Source organism: Xyrauchen texanus, chromosome 14 (genome assembly GCF_025860055.1).
Source record: "Xyrauchen texanus isolate HMW12.3.18 chromosome 14, RBS_HiC_50CHRs, whole genome shotgun sequence".
In the NCBI taxonomy this organism is placed as follows: domain Eukaryota; kingdom Metazoa; phylum Chordata; class Actinopteri; order Cypriniformes; family Catostomidae; genus Xyrauchen; species Xyrauchen texanus.
Window position 1 is genome coordinate 2,227,304 of NC_068289.1, and position 25,540 is coordinate 2,252,843.

General features: G+C 41.8%; 1 protein-coding gene across 7 annotated transcripts in view; it reads right to left on the minus strand.

Moving 5' to 3' along the window:
* LOC127654655 (zinc finger E-box-binding homeobox 2-like) overlaps positions 1 to 25,540 on the minus strand; it is a 71,790-nt gene that overhangs the window by 36,209 nt on the left and 10,041 nt on the right. For 2 of the 7 annotated variants that reach the window (XM_052141907.1, XM_052141900.1), the window contains exons 1-2: positions 23,640 to 23,743; positions 22,283 to 22,410 (exon numbers count right to left, since the gene is read on the minus strand). In XM_052141907.1, coding sequence (XP_051997867.1) covers positions 22,283 to 22,410; positions 23,640 to 23,704 — 193 coding nt within the window. In that variant the 5' untranslated portion in view covers positions 23,705 to 23,743. Of the gene's footprint in view, positions 1 to 22,282; positions 22,411 to 23,630; positions 23,918 to 23,955; positions 24,510 to 25,540 lie in introns of those variants that run through there. The other 5 variants (XM_052141906.1, XM_052141901.1, XM_052141904.1 and 2 more) reach the window with 5 other exon arrangements.

Consider the following 25,540-nt stretch of genomic DNA (forward strand, 5'->3'; position numbering starts at 1 on the left):
TATTTTGCAAGCATTGCATGGGAACTGTACATTATTACCTTTTCTCTTGTGTGAGCTTCAAGCTGTTATATCAGAACCCCAAAAGGTCTTCGAAATCAGACAGAATGTCTTAAATTCATTTTGGTCAAAAATGGTCAAAAGTGTCCTGAACTGGCAACTGAACAACAAAATGATTTGCATTAATATTAGACCCAGCCGTACCAACTCTTTGCAATCCCCAAAGTCCAATACAGCCTTAACAAGCTAACTGGCCAAGACTAACTGGCTAATCTACCCCATGACAACAAAGAGGTAGATTAAAAGATATATGGAGTTGCTTAACATAGTTGGCTGCATAGTATAAGGTTTACCAAAAACATGTCTCTGCATTTCAGTATTTTCATCTGTATGACACATTCCATGACACATATAGGCTAACATATAATTTGAGATGGCCCACACAACTGCTTTCCTTCCATCATACAATAATGATCAATCTCAGTGAAAATAACTTTCACTCCCACTTAACAACAACCCAAATTTCATCCTGGTGGGCCAGAGGCCAACACTCTGGACGGTTAGTTCTCAGGCTAGCATGTAGCAGCTGGACTAAGCTAGTGTAAAATATGCGTGCCTCCGTCATGGGTGCGGAATGTGACAGCTCATGCTCTTAGTATTTCCCCCAATCCTCCTTTTGATTCAACAAATCGCCATAAACTTTTCCTGTCATCGAGGTGCATTGTGGAGCGCAGCAGGTCACAGTGGGGGAAGAGCTATACTTGCTAGCTTTTCACACTCATATTTTATTTCCGTATTGTGTTTGGACGCCAGCCTGCAACATCCAGGTGGAGATGATTTCAAGGGCGAGCAACACAAATGTGCTCTAGCAGCCAGGGATGGACAGGGATTACTAAGCAAGCTCACCTCTTGGCTCTGAGCTGCCATTTTGTGTCAAGCATTATAAAAATATGTCATTCTTTGGAACATGTAGAACACAGCTTCGGCATGATGAACCGCAAGCACATACTTAACAACAAATACACCCAGAACTAAACCTAAAGTTGAATTTATTTGCCAATGAGTGACAATGTGAGAAAGCAACTCTTGACGGTATCAAACAGAAGGTATGAGCTGTCAAATCAGCCATTTTTGAACACTAATGACCACAGTTGCTTTCTTTGCCACTTCCTGTTTTATCATATGACAGTGCTTAAAAGAAGAAGCTGGTTTTCATGTGAAGTCCTAAAGGTGCACTCAGTAATTTGTTCATCAAAGACGTTTTAGTCCTAAATAAATGAATTGCAATTTTGAAAAAATATGTATATGATCACAATGACTCACATGAGATGACGACTCATCATGTCAGTAATTGTATATAAGCTTTTTTATTATACATGGAGAGGGTCCCCTCATGGGGGCTGTCACATGACCAGCTTGATCTCTGTTACCCCTCTGTTATTGGACAATTTGACTCTTGTATTAAATTGATCAAGGCTGACCTTGAATAGTGAATTTCTACAATAGCACCTGCTATCTGAAAACTATTGCATTTGAATGATGCTGAATCCACGCCCCTCGGTGTGAAAGCAATTACTGAGTACACTTTTAAAAGGACCAATTTGGGCTTTTTAAGCTGAGTGATTTTCTGGGAATAAGTGGTTTTGTTTTCAGTATTGCATTATAGATGTATGACAACGATATGATGTGCAATGTGCGAGGACTACCCTCAAAACTGTTAATATACTTCACACAAACATCATATTAAAACATTAAGTGGTTAAAAAATGATTCAAATACAGAAATATAGGAAAGCAGAACTCTGAATGAAACTGCATATGTCATGGCTTAATGCCTGAATTGTGCTGCAGAAACGATTTTAAACAGAGATCCAGGATGTTGACTCACTGTGATTATTTACACATTTTAAGCAGTAATCTAATTCATGCTAAGCTCAAAATTACACACCATTCCAGAGAACTCGCTATCTACCTAGTTATTAGCAAAGTGCTACATTTGTTGATGAAAGCGCAGCCAAAAGAAGGCCATCCCCAGGAAAGGAGGGCTGGTCTGGGCTTCCTTTAACACAGCAGGCTCTGGTAATAAATGCTCGGCCTTTTGTTCCCCGCACAGTTGGCAGGAGTTTAGCCAACAATACAGCAGCAATAATGCCCTCTCCCAAGAGATGCTAGAGGCTAACACTGATTCTTTTACATTCAGTCGCAACAGAAAGAAAGGCTAGGTCATGAACTACTTTTTGAATCACCTCAGCACCGAGCCATTGTTTTGTTCTCGCACTAAAAACACCCTTTGAATTCAGAGTGCTTTCTGTCATTTAGCTGGTCGCATAATTGTGAACGTGTACTACTCCGGCATAAGGTGTCTTTGATGCATATTGTTTCCCACATATACTATTTTTAGGTGTGTGAGTGACAGCTATCTTTGGACTGCTACAGTGGGAGACAAGAAGATCAAAAGGGCTTCAGCTGTCTGAACCCCAGTGCGTCCCACAACCTTAAAGATCACCCGCCGACAAGACCTTAATTGCTGATACAATCTGCCCAAAGACTGCAAGTTCCCTGCTGTAGAGAGGGCCGCGGGGCCATAATCCCAGCAGCTACACAAATGCCCTGAAAATTAGGCTTGAACTTTAGTCTAGACTCATGGAACCCAGGTGGTGTCAGGTTGCCAGGCCACCTGAGTTAGCATGCGGCTCTTTTTCTCTGCACCAGCATGTAATGTGTGCACCTCGGTGAGGGAGGAGAGGTTCTTTGGCAAGCGTGCTCAGGTGTTTTAACAGCTGTCGACCCCATTTGAGTTGTGGGGGTAGGGGGTGGTTAAAAGCCCCAGGAAGTGACCGCTTGATCAACTCCAGATGTCAGAATAGGCTGGAGAAGAGCGGGAGGCGACACCTACTGAAGGTAGGACTGGAATGTTAGCCCACCACGGTTCATGCCTGAGTCATGCTGGCATCTTTCCTCCTTTAGCAAATCCCCCACCTTCACTTCCAGAGATACTTGTTACATGGGGTAGTTACTAAGGGGGTGTCGCAGTAATGCGTAAATCAGGAAATGGGGGCAGAGCTTGGAGAGAGTGTGATTGAAGTAAATTTCCAAATAAATCCTTCCATCACTAGCAGATTATTCATCACGTTCCCTCCCTGCCTCAGACACCTTTCAAAGTCCAGCTGCTCACCGGCTTCTACACCGGTAAAGTTGGCAGCGGGATCAACACTTTGAAAATGGAAACCAAGTCTGAGGCATATGACTATCCAATGCCACAGACGGGGACCTGCACCACCGTTGATCTTTAAATCCCAAAGCATTGAGACACCGACATACCCACTCAAGGTGAACTCTAAAGCAAGTACATGGAGGACCCTTCTCCCTCTCTTTCTCTCCTCCTCTGTCTTTCTTTTCCAATCAGTCCTCCGTCAAATTGACTAAAGCCTCCAATTAGCAACTGGGTGGTCCTATTGTAGGAAAACAATTTGCTACTTAAAACGGGACTTCTTGAAATGCTTGAGCTGTTTTGCTCAGAATAGTTTTAAGAGCACTAGTCACTTTTAAGAGTCTTGATAGTGCAGCAGAAATAGGGATCTGTGTGAGGACATTATCGTATCTGAAATAGAAGTGTTGCTGAAAGGCAGAATGAGTTACAGCTTTTCTCTGTGAAGGCTCTCCGTACCCCACCCACCAATCCTCACGCTTACACACAAATAACACATACACACTCTGTGCATTTCTACATGTTACTCCCCCAAAACACTGGTTGTGTTTTGCTTCAAACACTGTTCTACACAAGGTCTGTTTAGCACTGAACACATGTACGTAGGAAGTCAAGTGACTTGCACACCAATTCTTCACACTGTAGCACAGTTGAGTTGTATCAGCTCATGTCACTTTTCAAAATAGCCATCTCGGTCAGCTTTTGTGCTAAAGGTGTGGAACTGTCATGCCCTCAAAGATCTGCACATTTAGATCATTTATATACAGTAGGTGAAGATAAGAAACCTCAAGTGACACTTATATTCATTTCTGATACAGCGCAAAGCCCCTTTTAAAACTGATGACACTAACAACACATAGATCTTAGACACTATATAATATAAGTTTATATTGCCAAAGTGAACACAATAAATCAATAAATAAGAAGAGGAATAAAATTAGCACCAAATCTGTTTTACGCATTTGTTCATATCCGTTCCAGATCTGGGCTATATTTTTCAAATCATTATAAGGTTCCTTAGGGACACCTTTTCATTGGTTCTAAGCCTTCTCCCAGCTTGGCTAGGGAATGATTTTCTCAGCCAGGCAAAAAGAAGAAAAAAAAAGGAAGAAGTATCCTAGAATTTTAGTAGAAAGAACACAGGCCCACCCACATGATGCAGGCTAGGAGCTGTGCTCTACATTAAATAACAGATTTTGCACAGTTGGGAAATGGGATTTATTCATTTCCCCAGGTGCAGAGAGATATTGTTGCTTTGCTCGAAGGGGTCTGTGAAACCGCAGCTTTTATTAGAAACAGTTTAATATTAATCATTTAGTTTGTTGCTGTGAAGAGCAACTTCATAATGTCACATATCCTTACATACATGAGGATTAATAGTTCCACCTGTGAGATCTCCTACGATACAGAAAATAGCCTCTTCCTACACAACTAGTTAGCTAAAGCTAATGGGCTAATCCAAATGTGCTAGCAGTGTGCTCTGAAAGCACTCACATTTTGTTTGTTTATATTTGTTATTTATTTATATGTCTTTGAAGAAACTTCTATTGGACTTTAACCAATGGAGGTAATTACATTTTATACTTGAATCATGGAACAAATGGTTTCCTGAAGTCAGTATTCATGTTGCCAATTTAGAAGCACAGCGGACTTGTTGCTAGTTAAGATCTAATAATAGATAGCACTGCTTCACACAAGCACAGATAACCATCAGAAAACCAATAACTGTAAGTGCAGTATAGATTTACCAGGCAGCGAAGAACATGTGAAGTTGCTTATTAAGGGTCAAATAATTAGCCGACCCATATCGCAATTGTGACTTTGTTACTATGCAGCAGAGGATGTGTTTATAATAACAGAGTTTTAAAAAGAGGAAGTCTTCAGTAATTTTTTCTGTTGAAATCCTAAAGACATGAACTGTAATTTGGCGATATATAGGAAATCCTGAGCTCTCACATTAAAATGATTGATATGAATGACTCTAGTCATATCAGTAACCTTATAAAAGCTGTTTTATTCTACATGGAGAGGGTCCGCACATGGGGGCGGCCATGTTTGACTCACACGACAAGGCGAATACTGCACGCTTAATCTCAGTAACCGTCCTGTTATTTGACACATTCACTCTTTGATTAAATGAATCATGGCTGACTGTGAATACAACATTTCTAAATGGCAAATGTCATCTGAAACTGAAAACTATTCATTTTAAATGATGCTGCATCCAAGCCGCTAGGTGTCATAAAGTCATAAAGTCCAAGATGACATAAAGAGAAAAGTTACTGAGCGCTCCTTTAAAGTTTAACCAGAAGACAAAGAATGACGTAATGGCGGTTGGCCTCCAGTGTGTGTGTGAAGATGTTCTTACCTGAGTCAGTGAACAGATGAGATTGCCATCAGCACCGAGAGAGGAAAAAGAAAGGAAAGAGAAAATTATGCTGAATTCCATTCAACTTCCTACTAGGAAAAGTGCAATGGAATGCTAACTGGGAATGTCGTGCGGAAAATTTAATCTCCGATTTTGCCGAGATGCAGTTGCATGATATCACTCAAAAATGTCATAACCCAGGAAGATGTACAAAATAAGTGATAAACATACACTTTTATTAAATAATATTGCTAAATAAGTCAAAGTTCCTACATAATATGATATGGGTTAGGGTTTAACAACTTTAGCAGAGACAGGTTTTCAAAACATGATAAATTATGCAATCTTTTGCTAATCGTACACCTGTAGCACAAATGCTAGCACTGCGGCTTTATTTATCAATTGGGTTGCTAGGTGACATCTCTGGTGACAGTCAAACACCTGGAAAGCTAACGGGAGCATTACCATTTTGTTTCCTTAAACGTCATCCTCTGAGCACCTGGCAATGGGATGCATTTATATCAAGTAGGAATACCCCACATCCGACTTGAATGGGACACAGCATTAGTGCATGGATTTCACTTAAAGAAATAAAGACTTAAGTAAATAGAAGGATTATTAATGTAGGGTGGCCAGAAGTCCCATTTTTCCTGGAACAGAAGCACTTTTTCTAGTGTCCCGACTTATTCTGAAAAAATGGTGTTTTGTTCTGTATTTGCCCTCTCTTATGTTCGCCTATGCAGCTTTCTCAGTCACATGAGCAGGGCTGGACTGGTTATCTGGCATACTGGGCATTTTCCCGGTGAGCCGACGCACTTTTGGGCCAATCGGGGGCGGAATGTCCCTCGGGAGAACCGAGTGGGCCGGTGGTTCGGCCGCGAAACGTGCCGAATGGGCCGCGATAAGCAACAATGAGCCGCCACGTTATGCAGAGCGGACCACAAAACGGCACCGTGATATGCAGAAAAGGACAGCGAACAACCCCCCCACCCCCCCCACAACATTTGGCTCAAACCCCAAATGTTGTAGATAATTGAGTTTTTATGAGACGTCGGATTTGCAAACTGACTAAATTTCCAACGTCATTGAAAAACATGACCTTGATCAAAAACGAATTACCCTCTGTGCTGACAACACAAACTTTGGTGCTGTTAAGAGAGCTGGTAAAGGCTATATCTGGAGAATGCTGCAGTCCAAACTAGGAAGGAACATTTTGGGGATTGGCTGTAATGCACCTATCATCCATAACACATTGCAAACAGCAGTGGATTGTCAGTTGAGAGTTTTGCTGTGAAGGTGTACTTCCATATCTACACAGAGTACACAGCGCGCGTGAAAGAGCTCAAAGACTTTTGAGATTTGGTGCAGTTGGACCACCAGAAATTACTGCAGCTTGGCAACACACATTTCCTCTCTCTTAGTCCAGCTCTTGAAAGAATACTACACATATGAAATGGTCTGCAAGCATACTTTCTATCTCAAGAAGAATGCCCAAAGTTTCTAAGAGACATTTTCAGTCATCTTGCACTAAACTTTGGATGGCTTCGCACTCAAGCAAACAGCCACTTTTAACTGTGCACTGAAGATAGAACAGCAAGACCACATATCAGCCACAGAAGTGGCTTTGCACATTCATGACCTGAGAAAAGACTTGCAGGCCAGGCTTATCATTCATACCCTCTGATATTAAAAAGCAGTTGGATGCCCTGGTTGATGCTGGTGACATACGAGCGGATGATTTCTTTAGTGCAAAGAGAAACTTTTATTCAGCATCGGTGGATTACCTCCAAAATTGGAGCCTCTCATTGGAGAACACAGAAAAGCTTGAGTGGGCCCTACTGAGGGACATTCAGAGCTGCCTCAAACACTTAAACTCCAGAATCACAAAAAAAACATTGTCACTCGTCACATCACTGTGTGGAACATGAACAAGACGGCCGTGTCTGAGAGATGGACAGACGTTTTTCATGAGTTGGAGAGCAAGACCATCAACTTCGGAGTATTAGCCAAGGTTGTGGTGTTTGTTTTATACCTGTTTGGGACATCTGCATCTGTGGAGCGTGTGCTCTCATTAACGAACGCAGCATGGACACCGGATAAATCTTGACTCAGTGTAACAGTCATAAAGGCAATCTTAATTTTGGACTGGACTGCTCTGCATTTTACTATAAACAAAATGAGAAAAATTGCTGCCAGCGAAACGTACAAGGTGACAACAGTTACAGATGCAGATGCACCCTCTACTTTGCATTGATCTGCACCTTGGTAAGGATACGTTAATTTAGTTTTTGCTGGGAGGGGGCTGTCCCATTTCCCACAAACAGGAATCTGGTGCCACCTAATGCCAGTTGGTAACTGAGTGGTTTGTTCATGTTTTCAATTGTATTAAGCTATTGTGGATTTAAATAAAAGAATAACTTCTATTTGATGGATTTTATTTATTTACAATCGTAGGGATCACCATGTTCAAGGCTACATGACTGTCAACATTATTTAATTGATAGAATTTAATTAAAGACACTTATTGTAGTATCAATATAACATGCTTGGTTACTAAAACCATATGAAGTTTCCCTTTATCTCATCATATACACACACATACATATATATATATATATATATGTATAAATTCCCGACTCATTTTGCTCTTGCTCAAGATTTCCAAAAATAATGACTTTTCCTTCAATTGGTTTGAATAGTAACTAGACATAACCAGTTCTAAACGAATGACCTTCTGGTCTAGTGCATGCATACACAACTAACATGTTAATTAATGTCTGGTATTGCTTGAATCAATTTGCATTTAACCTAGATTTCCAGTTGACATGGATTATCACATTTGATTGGTGTGGTCAATATGAATTAATACACACTACCTCCATTAACCGCCAGTGATTTCTGCTTAAAGCATATTTATGTCCCATGCTTCTCCGGAAATAAAATCTAGGATTTAAGTAACATAATCAATCAAAAAGGTCACCAAAAAAAAAATATATATACATTATGTTTGAACTTAGTTGGTCATGTCAAGATATTTTCCAATGTCTAATGCACTAACAATGACATTTTTGAAAATACCCTTTATTGATAACACACATCACATGGACAATATAATTACAACACTGTTAATCCGTCAGAAATGTGCTGTCCCTCAAGCTGTTCATAACAAATCAGGCACAACCCACCACACTATGGTCTCGCTAATTCCCATGTCTCAGACATGCAAACAAAAGAGCCCCTTAAACAAGAGGTATGACCCCCACCCTGGCCTAGTGGGTCACCTATTTGTGCCTCCCCGTCTTCTTTCCCACGCCAACCTCATACTCATTAGGGCCCTGCATAAGGGAGAGTGTCTGCTGGGGCATTAGTTTCAGGTGAACTGGTTGACATGGTGGCCCAGAAGGATTCCTCGGTGTGTCTTAAACGTCCACTCCCTCTACCTCCCATCCCATTCTGTCTCCTGTCTCCTGTCTCACTCCACCATTGTTTATTTGTTGATTTGTTTGTTTGCTTCTCTGTGCACTTGGTTGCTAGACAGGGGCAGAAAGCTGTTACTCTGTTTCAGGAGTAGGCAAAACTCAATTGCATTATGATGGAAATCAGATTTGGTCTGTGATCTTCCTCTGACTGATGGGTTTGGTACAATTAAGCTCAGATTTAAATAAAATACAGTAATATTATTTCATACATTTGTGTTTGTTTGATGTAGTTACTGCGTTTTGGCTTTGTAGGGCACAATAAATGACTCAAAATATGCATCTAGTTTTGCTGGCTCATATGAATCAGCCATTTAAATGTAAAAAGTGGCAAATTAAAGGTCACCGACATCTCATCCAATTCACTCAAGTTCATTTCAGATTAACCCTGATGCAAAACGGCCCACTTCAAATCAATGCAACAGGAAGTTCCCCTGCGCACTGTAATGTCTCATGTCAGAGTGCCTTATTTAGGACACTGAATCTGATTCTCCACCCCTGCTCAAGTGTTTTTCTGAAGACGTCAACAGACCTTCTCATTCTTCACAGAGAGGTGCAGTTATCACATAACCTGTGGAAAAGGGTGGGCGCCATCCCAAGCCTTTAATTAAAAGGGAGAGCCTGTAAGCAAACTCATCCTTTTAAATGTTTACAGATGGCTGTGTGTCAACAGCTCGCTGTCGATCGCCGTCAGTTGAGTAGCAACAGACAGCTGGAGCTCGCTGTTTCTCTCAAACATTATCTCATGTAGTATGACTATTTTATGCCACTTCCTATGTTGAGAAACGTTATGAGTGAGTAACTACTTCAAACCGTAAAGCCTCAACTTTTTGACCAAACACACTGCTTTCCAGCAAATATTTGTAGCCAAAAAGCTACAAGAATGTATGGCTCATTCTCACTTCAGATTATGCTGTGGAAGTTCTAGGGATAGTTCTGTCATCATTTTCTCACCCTCGGATTGTTCCAAGCCCATATAACTTTCTTTCTTAGGTGGAACACAAAGCAAGATGTCCTGATAGGTCCTCAGTAACCATTTACTTTCATTGCATTTTTGTTTCATACAGTCAAAGTGAATGGTGACTCAGACCATCCTTCTAAATATCTCTTTTGTGTCACATGGAAGAAAGACAAGTGCTTGGAACAATGATGAAGGAATTGTCATTTTGGGGGGAACTTTGCCTTTAACGCTAAATCACAATAAGAAAGCCAGTCTAAATCTTCATGGGAAATAAGTTTGGGGCTAGCTTGGGAACTGTTTATGTGACGCAAACGCACTGTTGACTATTCTTAGCCGTTGACTGAAAGAAAAGTAAATGAAGGTAAAAGGCAGCAACAAGTGAACAAGGGTAAATAGCTTGTGAGGACACATTTATAGATAACATTCAAGGTCAGTTGGGAGGTTCCTGGAAAGAGTTTGGCCGACAGCTTTTGTTCGCGCCGCTAATGTAAACTTCTTTTTATAATTCGATGAAATGGGAAATTATTGGCTGGTTCGTAACACATCAGCTGCCCTTACATGACATGGAATGGAAGAGCAAACACTCCAACCAGTGAGATTTGGTTCACAGCTGATGCCACAAAAATGCAGGGATGTACTGTGGTGTATTTTTAGGGAGAACATGGAAAATGAAAATGGTAGTGCTCTCTGTGGCTTCTCAGTGCTCTTTGGCTCCAGGGACAGTAACCACCCATTCTAAGGAAAACAAAATGTCTAACTAAAATGTCTGAATAGCCGTTCCCTACAATGAGTTGGCTTTTCAATAACAAACATCACAGCATAAAGCAATTCGGTTCCACCTATTTAGCTTCTGTACTAATGCACCATTCTGTCAAGTGTGACTTAAGTGAAGAATGTTTGACATTATAAAAGACTATCATCGGTGTACTTTTTTTAGGCATCTCTCTCATCAAAGTGGGATGGCTAAATGTGTCCCCCCCCCCCCCCCCCGTCCCCCTTACATCACTTATATCATTGGTCTGGCTTTTGACCTTATTGCTTTTGCTCTCTTTGAGGAAGACCCAAAAGCAAAGGCTGTTCGTTAGAAGTGACGTCATAAGTTTCTGTTTGACTTTATCTAGTCTGAAGAAATAAAACAAACAAATCTCACATCGAGCTCCTGTGTGGTTATTTCAACAGCTCCCTAGGCAAACGAGTCAATCGCCGGTCTGAGTAATCTTGTTACCTGTGAAATGCATGCATGCCCCTTCTATTGGCACAGAACAAGTGAAAAGGCAGCTTAGCACTGGCAAAACAAACACGGCAATCGAAAGAGCTATAACTGACTTCATGGCTTTGATTTATGTTGTTTCTAAGGACCCGAAAGGACCTCATATTCTGAGTAACGTTTCACATTACTGATGCAAAATGTTCTAAATTGAAACAGAAATACAAAAAAACGAAATAATAATAATAAAAAAGTCTGTAATTGTTTACTCACCATCATGTTGTTTTTAAACCCATATATGGATCACAAAGCAGATGTTAGGCAGAATGTTAGCCTCAGTCACTATTCGCTCTATGGGGGGAAAAAGAAGGCTCAATGAAAGTGAATGGTGACTGAGACCAACAATCTGCATAATATCTCCTTTTGTGTTCCATGGAAGATAGAAAACCAAACGGGACTGAAACAAAATGATGGTAAGTAAATAAAGATAGAGTTTTTAATTTTGTGTAAACTATCCATTTAAACAATAACAAAGTGACAAGGGAGTCTTTTCGGTTCTGACTCTGCAGAAACCACACTGCAAAAAGTGCTGTTAAGAATGAAAACGCACCTTCGTTTTCTCACCCTGGCAGGGTTGTAGGTTATACCACGTTTGCAAGAAACAATCCGTCTCACGGGAGCTCACAACATTTTGAAGCACCTTGTCAGATGCCGCCTGACCTAGTCGCTCCACACTGCACCCCGGGGGAGAGAAATAAAAAAGAACTAAACAATGACTGAGGGGTTGTGTGCAGCCAAGAGGAGAAATGAGGGGAGGAGGGGAGATGACAGCGACAGGGAAAGAGAATAGGAACGCTCCGATGCTAAGCCCACCGCTCTACCATTTCCTCCCCCTCTGCACACACACACAGCCAGGCCATTGTACACCCAGGGGGCTTTGCAGATAAATGGCCGCATGTTAACCACATTTGACGTGCTGCACAAAAGGGGACACCGCGGATCCCATGACGCAACCTGCAACAACTGAAACCCACTGCCTCTCCCCCTCACTTCCTCACCTCACCTCCGCCTCTTTTTCCCTCCATTAGGATGGGCAAAGCAAAAGACATGAGGTGCACTGATTGGGTGAGGCTGGGACGTCAAGTGCAGAGAGAGGCAAGACAATTTGTCGCTAGGCTGTAAAAACTCCTCAGCATTATGCCTGACTGGGCTTTTTGACCCAATGCCATGTCAGAGCACTGACAGATCCAAAAATAAATAATGTAAAAAGAAATGTTTGAAAGACTTCCTTTCTGCAGGTTTCTTTATGTCTATAATTGTTTATTTATTCACCAAAAAATTCACCACTGAATTTTTAATCACAGTATCATATTGAGGCCTTTGTTGGTAAAATTGTAATAATATTTGTTTTCTATTTATTCACCCTTTTGTTGTTCCAAACACTTATAAATGAATGAAGACGTTTGGATGAGACGCTAATCCAAGGTCCTGACTCTCTGTGATCGCTACAAATCCCAGGGCACTTCTCGCAAAAGAGTAGGGGTGTAACCTGGCCAAATTTCCCACATTGGCCCTTATGAATCATAGCCTCCTAGTAATCCCCATATATAAATTGGCTACATCACTCTACTCTCTCCTCTCCACCAACAGCTGGTGTGTGATGAGCGTACTGGCACACTATGGCTGCCGTCGAATCATCCAGGTGGCTGCTGCACACTGGTGGAGGCTGAGGAGAGTCCCCTGTTCTGTATGTAAAGCGCTTTGAGTGTAGTGTCAGACTTTATCCCATGAAAGAAAAATAAGAGATGTTTAGGATAATATACAGTCTCAGTCACCATTCACTTTAATTGTATGAAGAAAAAAAAGATACAAAGAAATTGAATGGTGACTGAGGGTACCAATCTCTAACATTCTGCCGAGTATTTCCTTTTGTGTTACCATGTAACAAAGAAAGTCATGCAGATTTCGAACCACATAAGGGTGAACTATCCCTTTAAAGCTGGTGAAAGTTGGTGAACTGTTATGGCCTTTTATTTCAGATCACTGACACGATGATTACTGGTCCTCAGTTTACTTGGCAGTCGATAGGTATGATGAATTCATCATCATGTTAAAGACCATTGGGACTTTTAGGCCCCTATCTGTCTGGATGAACCATCTATGTTCCAAAATGAAGTGCATTTGTGATGACAGGCCTGCAAACAGCCCATTACAGAGCGGAAAACTTTATTTTGAGCATTTGCCATGGATCTCTCTTCCTTTAGAGCCCATTCAGGTACAAAAAGTGACCTCTGAGCGCCAGAGCATGGGAGCCAGTCTTCACTTTCACTCCTGCACCCACTCTCACAAGTACGGAGCCAAAAAAAGTGTGTGTATTGGGGGTTGGGGGGGTTCACTTTGCAGCGCCAGCACTAACCTTTTCAGCCTCGTCACGTCTTTGATGCCTGACGGACTACACAAAAGCACCTGCTCTATCCCCGGAGAGCTTCTTTGGTTCCCCCCGCACCAACCCCTGCTGACCTCACCGGCATTCCAGGCCTTTGGGGGGCCCTTCCCATAGCTACCTCTTCCTCAGCTGCACCCGGACCCTCCCGCAGCCGCCCCTTCACCCCCCTAATCCCACAGTAAACACGGCAGGGCCGGCCTGTTTTGGAGGATGCACGGGACTTCTCACAGAGCTCCAGGGAAAGGTGCATCAGCATAGGGCCTCATTGCGTGGGAAAGGAGTGGGTACTGCACCTCATTGACATGCAAAAGGGTCACTGGCAGAGCGAAAACCTCATAAAGTGACAAAGGTCTCTCTCCAGGTTGATGTGGAGATGTGGAGTCTTTGGTTAATGCAAATGGGAATTTGCTGTGATAAAGAATGGAAATCAATGCTGAACTGGTCCAATGCAGATTGCCACAACTAGAAAATGGTGTTATATAACTGGAGAGCAGTTACAAAACTACATTGTCATAACTATGTGTCCATCTGTCTCTATGTGTGAAATAGTGGGAAAAGAAATACATTTTCTGTGTGTGTGTGTGTGTATAAGATCAACTAGTGTGTGCTTTTCAAACAAACTGACCATTAAAACCGGCCCATGTTTTTTGATACAATGTGACACAGACGAGTTTGCAGATCTAGATACATCACACCCACATGGAGGACAAAATTAAAGTAAACAGGCTCTGCTTTACCACATCAATGAATACTTCTGCACACAATGTTTATTAACTCTCTGTCTCACACCTTAAACCTCTCCACAAGTACTGTATCACTATCCTTGCTTCCCTGCACATTTGCACAAAAGCTGTTGTGTGAAGTGAATCAGCAGGCGGTGCCACCCTCAAGCACACTCCTGTTACAAATGGCTCTTGCTTGGTTCTTCCCCTTCTCCATTTCCTGTGTACCTTCCAAAGCATCACGTGACCCCCACCAACATCCCTAACACTGCCCTCCCCTCTCCTCCAATCGCTACCAGCCATACCCAGTCAGAGCTGCTAGACAGCGCACTAATTGCAGACATGCAAGGCTACCACCATAATAAAGCTGGGAATTGGTTTGGGGGGGGGTTAGTTGGGGGCGGTGGCATGGCTTGCTCATTTGTGAGGATGGCTGAGGAAGGTGCCACACATGAATATTTCATTAGCTTTAATTGCTGAGGAACACATTCTTTATGGCAGTCTCGCCGAAGAGGCCACCATTGGTAATAATGAGGCCTGACCCATTGTAAAACTTGTAAAGCCGATGGCATTTAGACCTGTGATTTTACCATCCTGAAAAGGTGGGTTCAGTTGTACCATCTGGATCTGTGGCAATTCAGTCTCGCTGCTGCCTACCAATTGGAATGCAATTAAAGCCTGACATCATTCAGTTACAGTAGACCCTCAAGGATCAGAATGCATCCTGAATATCAATATAAGGAGGGCTTTTAAGAAGACTCCCATCATTGTCAGGTAACTGACACCTGCAGCAATTTACGACTATGTGGAAACAGTGCAAACCCTGCTCGTTTTGAAATTTCCATATCTAAAACAAGATGGATCATTTGCATTCTGCTAAATCAACTTTATTTCACTCTGTTTTCACACACCTTTGAGTCTTTATTAGTCTCGTATTCCCCGTAGTGTCAGAATAACCACACAAGTTGAAGTGAATGAAAGAACAAGTCAATTTTAGCATATCATTTGAAGCAACCAGAGGCTGCTTTGACAGGGCCATCAGATCCAACCCTCCTGAATGCTAGTGCTTACACTAAGGAAGAGGATCATTTAGCCAAGGAATGTAAAGCACAGGACATCCTCCCTGATAAGGAGCAGGCATGCCTTGCCCGAGGTTGTGGGCCAGGAGTTATCGACTTGAAAGGCAGCGAGTCAGCACTACACTCAAGCCTTGGCTTTTGTGAGCAGAGAGACTCCTCATTACTTTAATTGCTAGACCTCCAACCCTCAAAAATGTCCTGTAATCTTAGATGAGAGAGCCTTGCTGGTGGACAGTAAAATGGAAAAGGCTGCGTTTGGTGACTACTTTCAAACCCTCACCTCAGATAATGATAAGACACGGCAGATTTGTACAGCGACATGGAGTTAGCTGCTATACACGCTGTTAGACTGTCAAACTTGAGGCAAAGAATGAGTGCTGTCTCGAGTAATTCCTCAGTCATTTTTATTTCCTCAAGTAGCAGTTTGACATTTGCTTTTGACAGCGCCTGCAGCCCCTCTGTCCCAGTCATATACTGGGAGTGACTCTCACCACCCTTTCTACCTCGCTAGTTCACACTCTGGGATATACATCTGTGCCATAGAAAGATCTCAGAACCCAATGCCAGTCCTTTTACTTTCACTTTTATGTTGCAAATGGATGACTGAATAAGTAAGTGTTTAGATAACAAGGCTGATGTAATTACAGCTATTGGCCCTTCTAACACAGACAAGCATGTTTAGTCTGATCTCCAAACAGTGCCTGTGACTGTGGGTCAGAATGAAAGAGGCCATTACACTCAAGATAATCTCTGAGAGCAATCTATTCCAATTACTTAACCACCGTATCACAGGCCAACATCTCCACCCTCATCACAGCGAAGGGAAGATATGCGGCGACAGACGCAGCCTGTGTTTTCCCATCAGCTCGGCCAGGGGAAACTTTCAAATGCTGGTGATTGGCAGCAAGGCCGCAGCCCATAGACACAAACTCTTTTGGCCTGTAATATAGATCTGTCATTATGGCGGGAGCATTGTCAACAGAGTGGGCTTTAGGAGGCATTCACCCATACATGGGAGGTCTGGGCCCACAGATGTCATGACACCTTAATCCACCGATCCGTTATTGATTGTTCCATGTGTATGTGACCTTGCCGGAGGTGTTCCACTAATCAAACGGGACATGTCCATGTGAGTGCATATGGTGTATGAGTTTTGTGGGAAAGCATCCATACTGTATGTGTAGGCAAACATAAGTTGGACTTCAGTGAATAAGCATCCATGATTCCCAATTGTCCATAAAATGCATGAAAAACAACTTTTATTGAAAACATCATAGGCCTGTATCCCATTGTAAGCACTTACATTATTTATCTTGTATGCAAGTTATATTCCTAAAGCTCTCCCCTCCCTCACACACACACACACATCCCAGCTGAGCTTAGCCTTAGTCCTATTCATTATTACTGCGACTGTTGTTTCTGCTGCCTGCAGTGACATACCTCATTATTGACCTTGGTAAATCCTCGCTGTTTAGGCTAACGGCAATTCGGCGCCACAAAATGTCACAGCACTACTCTGCACTCACTCATGAAGAAAATGTGCACATGGTCAGTTGGGGGGAAGACATACAACAAACCCTGTCAGTCACCTTGAGCCACACACATAAACATCCACGGTCGAACACCTTGAACAAACAACAGATAACTTGTAATGTACGGCCTCCAAATACAGAAACACTACGTGCTACAGTATCTCGATTACAATGGCCAGCGAGGGAGTTTTTGGCACTCTTAGGCCAACTACCCACACCCAACGATGGCTTTGGACTGTACAGAACAAGAGCTGTGGCATTTGAAGCTGTATCATCTAGTAGAGAGTGGGATAGCAAGAGAATAGAGGAGGGAACAGACTCACTACTGTGAATTTCCCATTCCGGTTAGTCACGAGTGACACAGGACTAACAAAGCCACGGGTGGTGTTCTCCTGTCCCTCTTAGCAATGACAGATGTTAGGAGAACAGAGTCAGATAAAGCTTTCTCTCTCTGTCTTTGCACTAGCTTGGAGAAAGAAAAAAACGGGGGGATGGGCTTAATATAGCTTAAATTGGAATAAAAACAACATAGATATGTTAGACAGCTTCCTGCCAAAAATAAGTGTACTGGCCTGCAAGGCTAAATGCAGTAACTACAGATTTTGTTGAAATTGAAGATGATCTGTCCTGTGACCGACAGGTTTGGCTTAACTATGCTCTGATTCAGAGAAAGAGAGAATAATAATCCACATTTGGCTGGACAATCAAAACAAATAAACATTGAAGTTATTTCGATTTCGATGTTGGCATAGTCAATGTGTTTTGGCTTTGTAGGGCAGTATATAGGAATCCTAAAATCTCCCAACAAATATTTCAAAATACTATGAGCTTTAGAAAGATTTTGCAGGAGCTCTTTGAAGCAGCATGTACTTCCACCAGAATGCACTTTGTGCGAACGGTCCCGAGACAGTTGCTCTCCGCTACCTAGACCATCTAATCTCTCACGTCCAGAGAAGTTTGAGGCACACAATGGGGGCACGTCCCCTTGCTAATGTATGTTCCCTTGTCTTTGGTAGATAGCAGACTGCTTTAGCTTTAACCAGCCTCCCTGGGCCACCAGCATACAGCTTAATGCGATAATACGGCCGCCCGGAGAAGCATTAGGCCTTCTGCACCCCAGCAAACAAAGGACCCCCTCTTTCCAAGCAGGGTCTGTCCCCTCCCCAGTGTCCATAGGTGTTTGCTGAAGTAAATCGGCCTAAATCCTGCACAGCTTGGCCCAGCTGAAAGGGGAGGGGACTTGAATGAAGGTGTACAGATAATCTCCTTTTCTTACAAACAAAAAAAAAGTCGAAGGGGGAGGGAGAGAAACAGATAAAATTAAGAATTCATATCACATGGTGCATTTGAGTATTCTTACATTCTCTCTCTCTCTCTCTCTCTCTCTCTCTCTCGGTATGCCTTTGGATTTGCATGTGTGATCCCTGACCTATTGAGGTACAGGGGAAAAAAACGAATGAAAGGCTAACACAATAATGGATGTCTTGTCTCTCAGTGAAAAGGCACAGGCGTTTGGCCCCTGACTGGATGTTTTGTCTCACTTCGTGAGAGTGGCATCTGTCCCGCCACCCATACAAATCTGTGCATCTCTAAAGACCAAGCGTCTCGTTTCTCTTATCTCTATATCTGGGTCGACGACTTATCTTGAATCTGGCAGATGTATGGCAACTTTGGGGGAAAAGCCACACCAAAAATAACCAAGAGAAACTAGGTAGTGGGAATATTGCAATAATTGTGCTGTACAATATAAAATGGAGCGCATGCTCCTGCCACAAAGTGACAACATAAACATCTAACACCTAAGCATTGTAGCAGCACTTTAAAAATCGAATCCAAGTCATATGCCATGTCGGTCCTTGTGATATTTCTTTTGGGTCCATAAAACAATTTGTTGCTTTCCTCTTGACTGCCCCCTCCAACTCCCCCATCCCCCAGCTCCCCTCCTGTATACACACACTCTAACTTATTTTCTCTCTCACTCAGTTCTTACTAAGCTTATCAGTGTCTCTCTTTTTGTCACTCATAGTCCTTTCCTTTCTCTCTCTCTTCTGTTATTTGGCTGTTAATAGTTCCAGACTGGCAACCAGTAACATTATCTAGCCATTAGTGAGGACCCTGTCCCTCGGCTGGGGCAGTTGACCGACATGGGCAGCGTAACCAAGGGAGTTTAACAATCGCAAAGAGGCACCGAAGTTATGTCACTCTACCTCTACACCTCCAGCCTATCATAATTTCCACCTCACTCGCTCACTCTCCCTCTCCTCTTCCTTTCTCTTTTCTTTCTCTCAAACTCTTTTCATCTCTGGCTTTGAGAAGCTGAAAGCGAGAGAGTGGCCTGGTGGCAGTGAACGGGCTGAATTGTGATTAAGAAGGAGGAGAGGAGCTCCTTTTCTTTGTTCTACCCTCGGGGGTGTTTACTGAGGGGCTGTGTAGTGGAGGAGTGAGAGAGGGAGTGAGGGAAACACAGAGAGAGAGAGAGAGAGAGAGAGGAAAGGGGGTGGCTGGAACATGGCACAGCAGATATGAGAGGCAATCAGGTCAGCACGGATGATGGTACTGCTGAAGAGCTCTATTTGTAAATGTGTGAATAAATAATGGTGAGAATTGATATTTTCTTATTATTATAAATATATATATTTTTTTAAGGATTTTTTTGTAGGAAGTGGCTAAAGAAGGAGGGTGAACGGTATCTGCTGCAGCTGTGTTAACAATGACCCGGTTGTGCGTGATACTTGCCAAAGACAGTACACTAGACAGCCTGGTACAACCGATTATATGTGCATGCCAATGAGATGCCACAATGACAAGCCATTGTCTTAGCGCTTTGTCTCGTTGAACATGCTAGCATCTTTACGCCATCCGAACAAGTAGCGTACAATGTTCCTTTTCACAGAAACAAGTGATTTAATCTGTTAAATGCAGTGACTCAGTCGTCATTCACACAAAGGGTTCTGATCACTTGTATTAATAGATCTAGCAGTTCCTACACCAGTCGAAAAAGAGAATTATTCACAAATATGTTTTAGAGTGAATATTAACCGCCGGTGAACACAGTGAAACAAATAACCCTGCTTACAAATCATGCATAATGACAAAAGAATCAGAGAGGAAAAAACACATAACAAAAACAATGCAGTTAAGCACATGAGGGCATCATTTAAAAAGCTTAGACTTGGCAACCTGAGCTGTCATGACAGAAAGCGATACACACCAGGACAATCTATAGAACACTGCAACTTTATAGCCTTGCACCTCTGACAGTTTTGTCAAGCTGGCCCTCACAGCTGGATGTGATGTGCTGTGAAAAAGGGGGGAGGTTGGGGGTGTGCGTGGGTGGGTAAATGACAACCACAACACAAGTGCAGCCAGAGAGCGGATCGAGTTTCACCTAGGGCCTAATGTGACCTCCCATTGGGCCCTCGAAACAGTAGGGTGGGGCCGCGGTCTGAGGAGAAGAGGTCCAACGAAGTGGCCTGAACACAAAACTATAAAAATATAAATTTTATTTATTTATATTATTATTGTTTTTATTATTATTATCATCGTACTTTTAGCATATTATATGGGTTAAATGTGTATTTGCGTTAAATAGATAAAGTAAGCAATCGCAATATCAAACGATGTACTACTACTAATTATGTAGCCCTAATTCATCATTTTAAATACATCTTATATAAGACTGCAGAATGATTGTGTGTAATTAAATGCACGTTTAAAAGCAAAGTTTTCAAAGTATTTCAACTGAAAGTATCAAAGTGCGATGCAAATAAAGTGTGCATTATTTAGCTACACTATTCACATACATTATAACGGCTGGCACAGACGACACAAAACTTTAAAATCGCGCTAGACATTTTACCCAAGTCACGTCCTATGCAAAACTATTTTAATGACTTATTTATGTGTAGGCTATTATTTAAATAATCCTCTATTTGTTCTTCTGGACACATTTTTCTTCTTCTGTCCTTTCCAGTTCTTTAAAAGGAAAATAAAAATGCCCAGATGTCCTCAAAAACTTAAATGAGTGAACTTTGGTGTACGGGCCTCGTTCCGAGCAAATGTTCACAAACAACAACAGAAAATATTCACACCGCTGGAGATGTAAACTGAACGTGTGTGTGTGTGTGTGTGTGTGTGTGTGTGTGTGTTTCAGTCCTGACTGACCGCTTCACTCCTTTTTGCCCCCATTTGAAAACAGAGTTTCAACCCATCGACTTTATTCACAGCCATATACTCCACTGACAGGCTACATTGATTTTATATAATCAATAGAAAGCATTTAATAAAGCATCGAGGTCAAAATAACAGAGACCTCGAATATGTGTAGATGTAGATAACTTCTCACAAATATTTACATTAATAAAATTGCTACTGGTTGATAAAACTTTATCCAAATCTTCTATTTTGCTCCAAATAATATATCCCCTTTAAAACAACAACAATAATAATAATTAATCATCATCATAATCATAATAATAAAGGAGCACGGAACAGTGTGTGAGCGATATTTTCAGGATGTTTCGTATATGAGTTTATTTTCTTTGTGCCTAAAATGCTCCTCGGGCCATTAATGTGGCACCATGACTTTTCTTTTCTTTTTCCTTTGGATTGCAAAAACCGCACAACCAATCATTCACTCCATAATTTAATTCTGTCTTTAACGCCAATCAATAGGTCTAGCAATGAGTTCAAAGTGTCATAACACTTGTGCAGATTTATAAATTAAGAAACCGATTGAAAAGTGTCCCAACACATAACCTGTAACAGTACAGCAGTCGATGTTTACTCCCTTACAACTTCACAAAAGCCAGAAATCCACAGCATTAAATCCCAAAATAAGAGCTGTTACGGATCTAAGCAAAGCAATTCACATAAAACAACTTGCATAAGTATATAAATGTATTTTAGATGCGTATTGTGTCCAGCAGAAGACGCGCGCGCGCGCCACACACACACACACACACACACACACACACACACACACACACACATAACGGTTTTGTGCTGTGAGATAATAGACGCTCTCTGGCTGGACCGCTACTCAACTCTCCCTATAACTTATGCTCTCTTACACCTTAAACATTTGTTCACTGCAATGCAAAGCCCTTAAATCGTTACATTTAAACCATAATGAAACAACCGGATAGTTTCCCCAGTCGTTAAGTTTCCCGCAGTCTTCTGAATTAGGCTTCAGTTGACAACGCACAATCCTGCCCATATCTAACAATGTTTTAAAGACGCAAGAACAAGCCGGAGTTCAGTTGTTCGACATATTACACTTTCTTACCGTTCTTTCTCCTCGGGTTGGCCTGTTTTCTCCTCTTACACCGGGGACCCTCCGCCATGATCTCCTGCTTCATTGATAAGAGTGGGTCAGATGGCAGTCCGCATGGGCTCCGCTCCTTCATCCAAGATCTAGTAACCAACACACACACGGCAACAATTGGACTCTGGGAATGAAGGAGGATGCGTGTCGGTCACAGGAGAGTGGACGATATTTGGGAGGGGGGTCGAGTGAATGAGAAGTCCGAATGAAGTTATCCAGGACGGTTTGCTTAAGAGGGACCGTGAGCGTCCTGCGCGTCGTCTGATCTTTTTAAGTGTGTGTGTGTGTGTGTGTGTGTGTGTGTGTGTGATCGGACAGCAGCGCATCAGTGCGCGAATGAAGGGGGACGGACACACCGACACTTTCAAGTTCCCATAATGCATGTTTTGTGATCATAGAGCATTTCATTAGACGAAAGGGAAAAGCAAGTTTTCTGCAACTTGTGTATAGGGGATATAGGCTATATAAACAGCTCCATTAGTTATTTTCTTCTTCTTTCTATTCTCTCACTGTAGTTTAAGTTGATGAAACGCATCAGGTCTTGTATGTTATTTCTTTCAGAGTCTGATCGGTGCAGATGTTGCTTCATAATTTCTCCACTGTCTAACTTTTTCTGACTGACCGAATTTAATTAAGCATATTTTAGGCTACTTTTCCAATGAATGAAAATCACGTCGAATTAGGTTTAAAATGATTAACAGAGCCATTGTTAATTGTTTTAAGAGTAGTTTGCCTTTTTTAAATGTCTGTGAATATATATTTTTAATTTATAGATATATATTGCCTAGGAGAAACCCAAAAAGGGTCACCAAAACCATCACATTAAATTGTGGCATTTGTGTACACTTGTGTAAAAAATATAATCACACTTTGTTATTTTTTAAAATATTGAAGTTGACAAATAAACAAGTCCACATTACCCTCTCATCACAATTTAGAGGAAAGTATATCTTTTCAATATATATTCATGGGTGACTCACAGCAACCAGGATGCTGATGACAAAAATCAAAGTGAATAATTTTAATCTTATTTTTCAAATTATGCAAATAAATACTGGCGCATGATAGGCGGTGTTTAAAACTGTTAGAATCAATCTGTAAGCGTCTATAATCAGACGTTAAAAGACAACAAATAATCAAAAAAATTAAATAAAATTGTTTTTAGTAGTTTAATGGGAAAGTACCAGTTTTATTCAAAGCGGCTTTAAATATATGCACTGCTAAATTTAACGAGCGACATCATCAACATCATTATCATCATCCCCGCGTGAACCTGCTGGTGTCAATCATCCATCCGTGAGGCGCGCACCTTTCTCACCTGCGCCCGGTAAACGGCTGCAGCCAAGTTGATTGCAATGTCATATTCGGTTGTATAAAAAGCATCCACAAGGAATGAAATACACACGAAGCAAGCTCACCTACCAGTTTCTAAATGAATATTCCCCAAATAGCCGATTTGAGGGGAGGAACACGCCACAGAGAGAGAGAGAGAGAGAGAGAGAGAGAGAGAGAGAGAGAGAGAGAGAGAGAGAGAGATGTCTGGCGTGCTGAGAAGGACTCTGCTCTAATGAGGGACCGTTATTCCTGATGGACAGGTTAGGACTGATCTCTGTGAGCCACAACACGGAACAAACCTGAGGACGCACTGACGTGTTCCGCCTCTTCAGATGACATTTCTGCGCTCTCTCTTTTACTTTTGCGCTTTGAGACTCTGACACACGCGCCACCTATCTTTACACTGCGGGATAGATGGAGAAACTATGGGACTGTGGGATCGCTTGATGAACCAGATCAAGATGGTCCCGTCTACTGACTCATCAAAAGTTCTGCAGTACAGGTGGAACATTTGAAAAGTGAAAAAGCCTATCCTGCATGTGCTAAGCGGTATTCCAGAGAGAGAGAAGTGCAACAGCTCGATGTGGGAATGATAGTAAGGTACGGGAGGGATGTGCATGACGAGATGCTGCGCTGCTTCAGTGATCTGACAGGTAGCTCACCTGTATGTGGTGCGCGCGCGCGCGCTCTCCGCACGTTCGCGCTCTCTCTCTCTCTCTCTCTCTCTCTCTCTCTCTCACCCGTGACTGCATTGCTACATTCTGTCTCGTACGGTGATACAATGTCGCATATTGGCGCCTTTATATTTTCTATCTCTGATTATCTGCATAAATAAAGACTCTTTGCATTTCAAACGCAGACATTTGTGCATTCAGGGTCTTTATTTGTCGTTTTAGTGATTTATTTTAAATACATATTTTTAATATTTACAAGCCAGTGTTGATGCATTAGTTGCAGCAGCCATTTCCATTCAAATATAAACAAAACTAAGTTATTAAAACAAAATTCCGAATGTTGCTACAGAGGACTTGACTGTGATTGTTAAGATGAAATGCTGATTATCATTACAATTTCATCCCTTTCGTCCCCAGCCTTATTCAATCCTTTAATCTTATATTTTAATAGAGCACTCCGTTATTTCAGGACGTCCCCTTATTAAAGGCGCTCTGATTGGTACAGTGTAAAGTCATTTCCCCTCCCTACATTGTGCTTTGTATGGATTACTGGTTGACCAATAAATTGTCGGTGCTATTTGATGAAGGCTACTCATTAAAGACCAATTGGATTTAATTGGAGGCGTTTAGCAATATTAATCGATGCATTTTATTTCTTACATCGGTTGAGCATTGCGCGTTCACTTGGAAATGCCTCGTTGCTCATCAAATGATAGGCTAATATTACATAATATGAGTATGCAAAATAATAATTATAATAATTATAATGCACCTGAAATTATGGGTGAATCTAGAGACGCTGCATTTTTATGCATTTTTACTTTCATGAATGTGTGTTTGTGCTGATAGTGAAATCGGATCAAAGTCGAGAAAATGAAACCCTCTCCTAGAAATGTATTTGTGTCGATTATTATTAGTATTATTATTATTCTGAGACACTTTGACCTATTTTCTGGAGAAGTAAAGGAAAGAATGAGTGCTCAGCTAACAGTTCTGGGTTCTGTGTGTGGTGTTGTGTAAATTGGCAGCAGAAGTTCTGCTGTATTACTCATTCACTTTGACTGGAATCATCTCCCCTCGCGAGATTTCTCACTAATACATTCCGGGGATAAAACGGCATATATTCAATTCCTGATTCTCCAACTGTCATTCACAATGATAGAAACCCGCGTGCAGAAAACAAACGTGACTTCATATTCATTTAACAGGA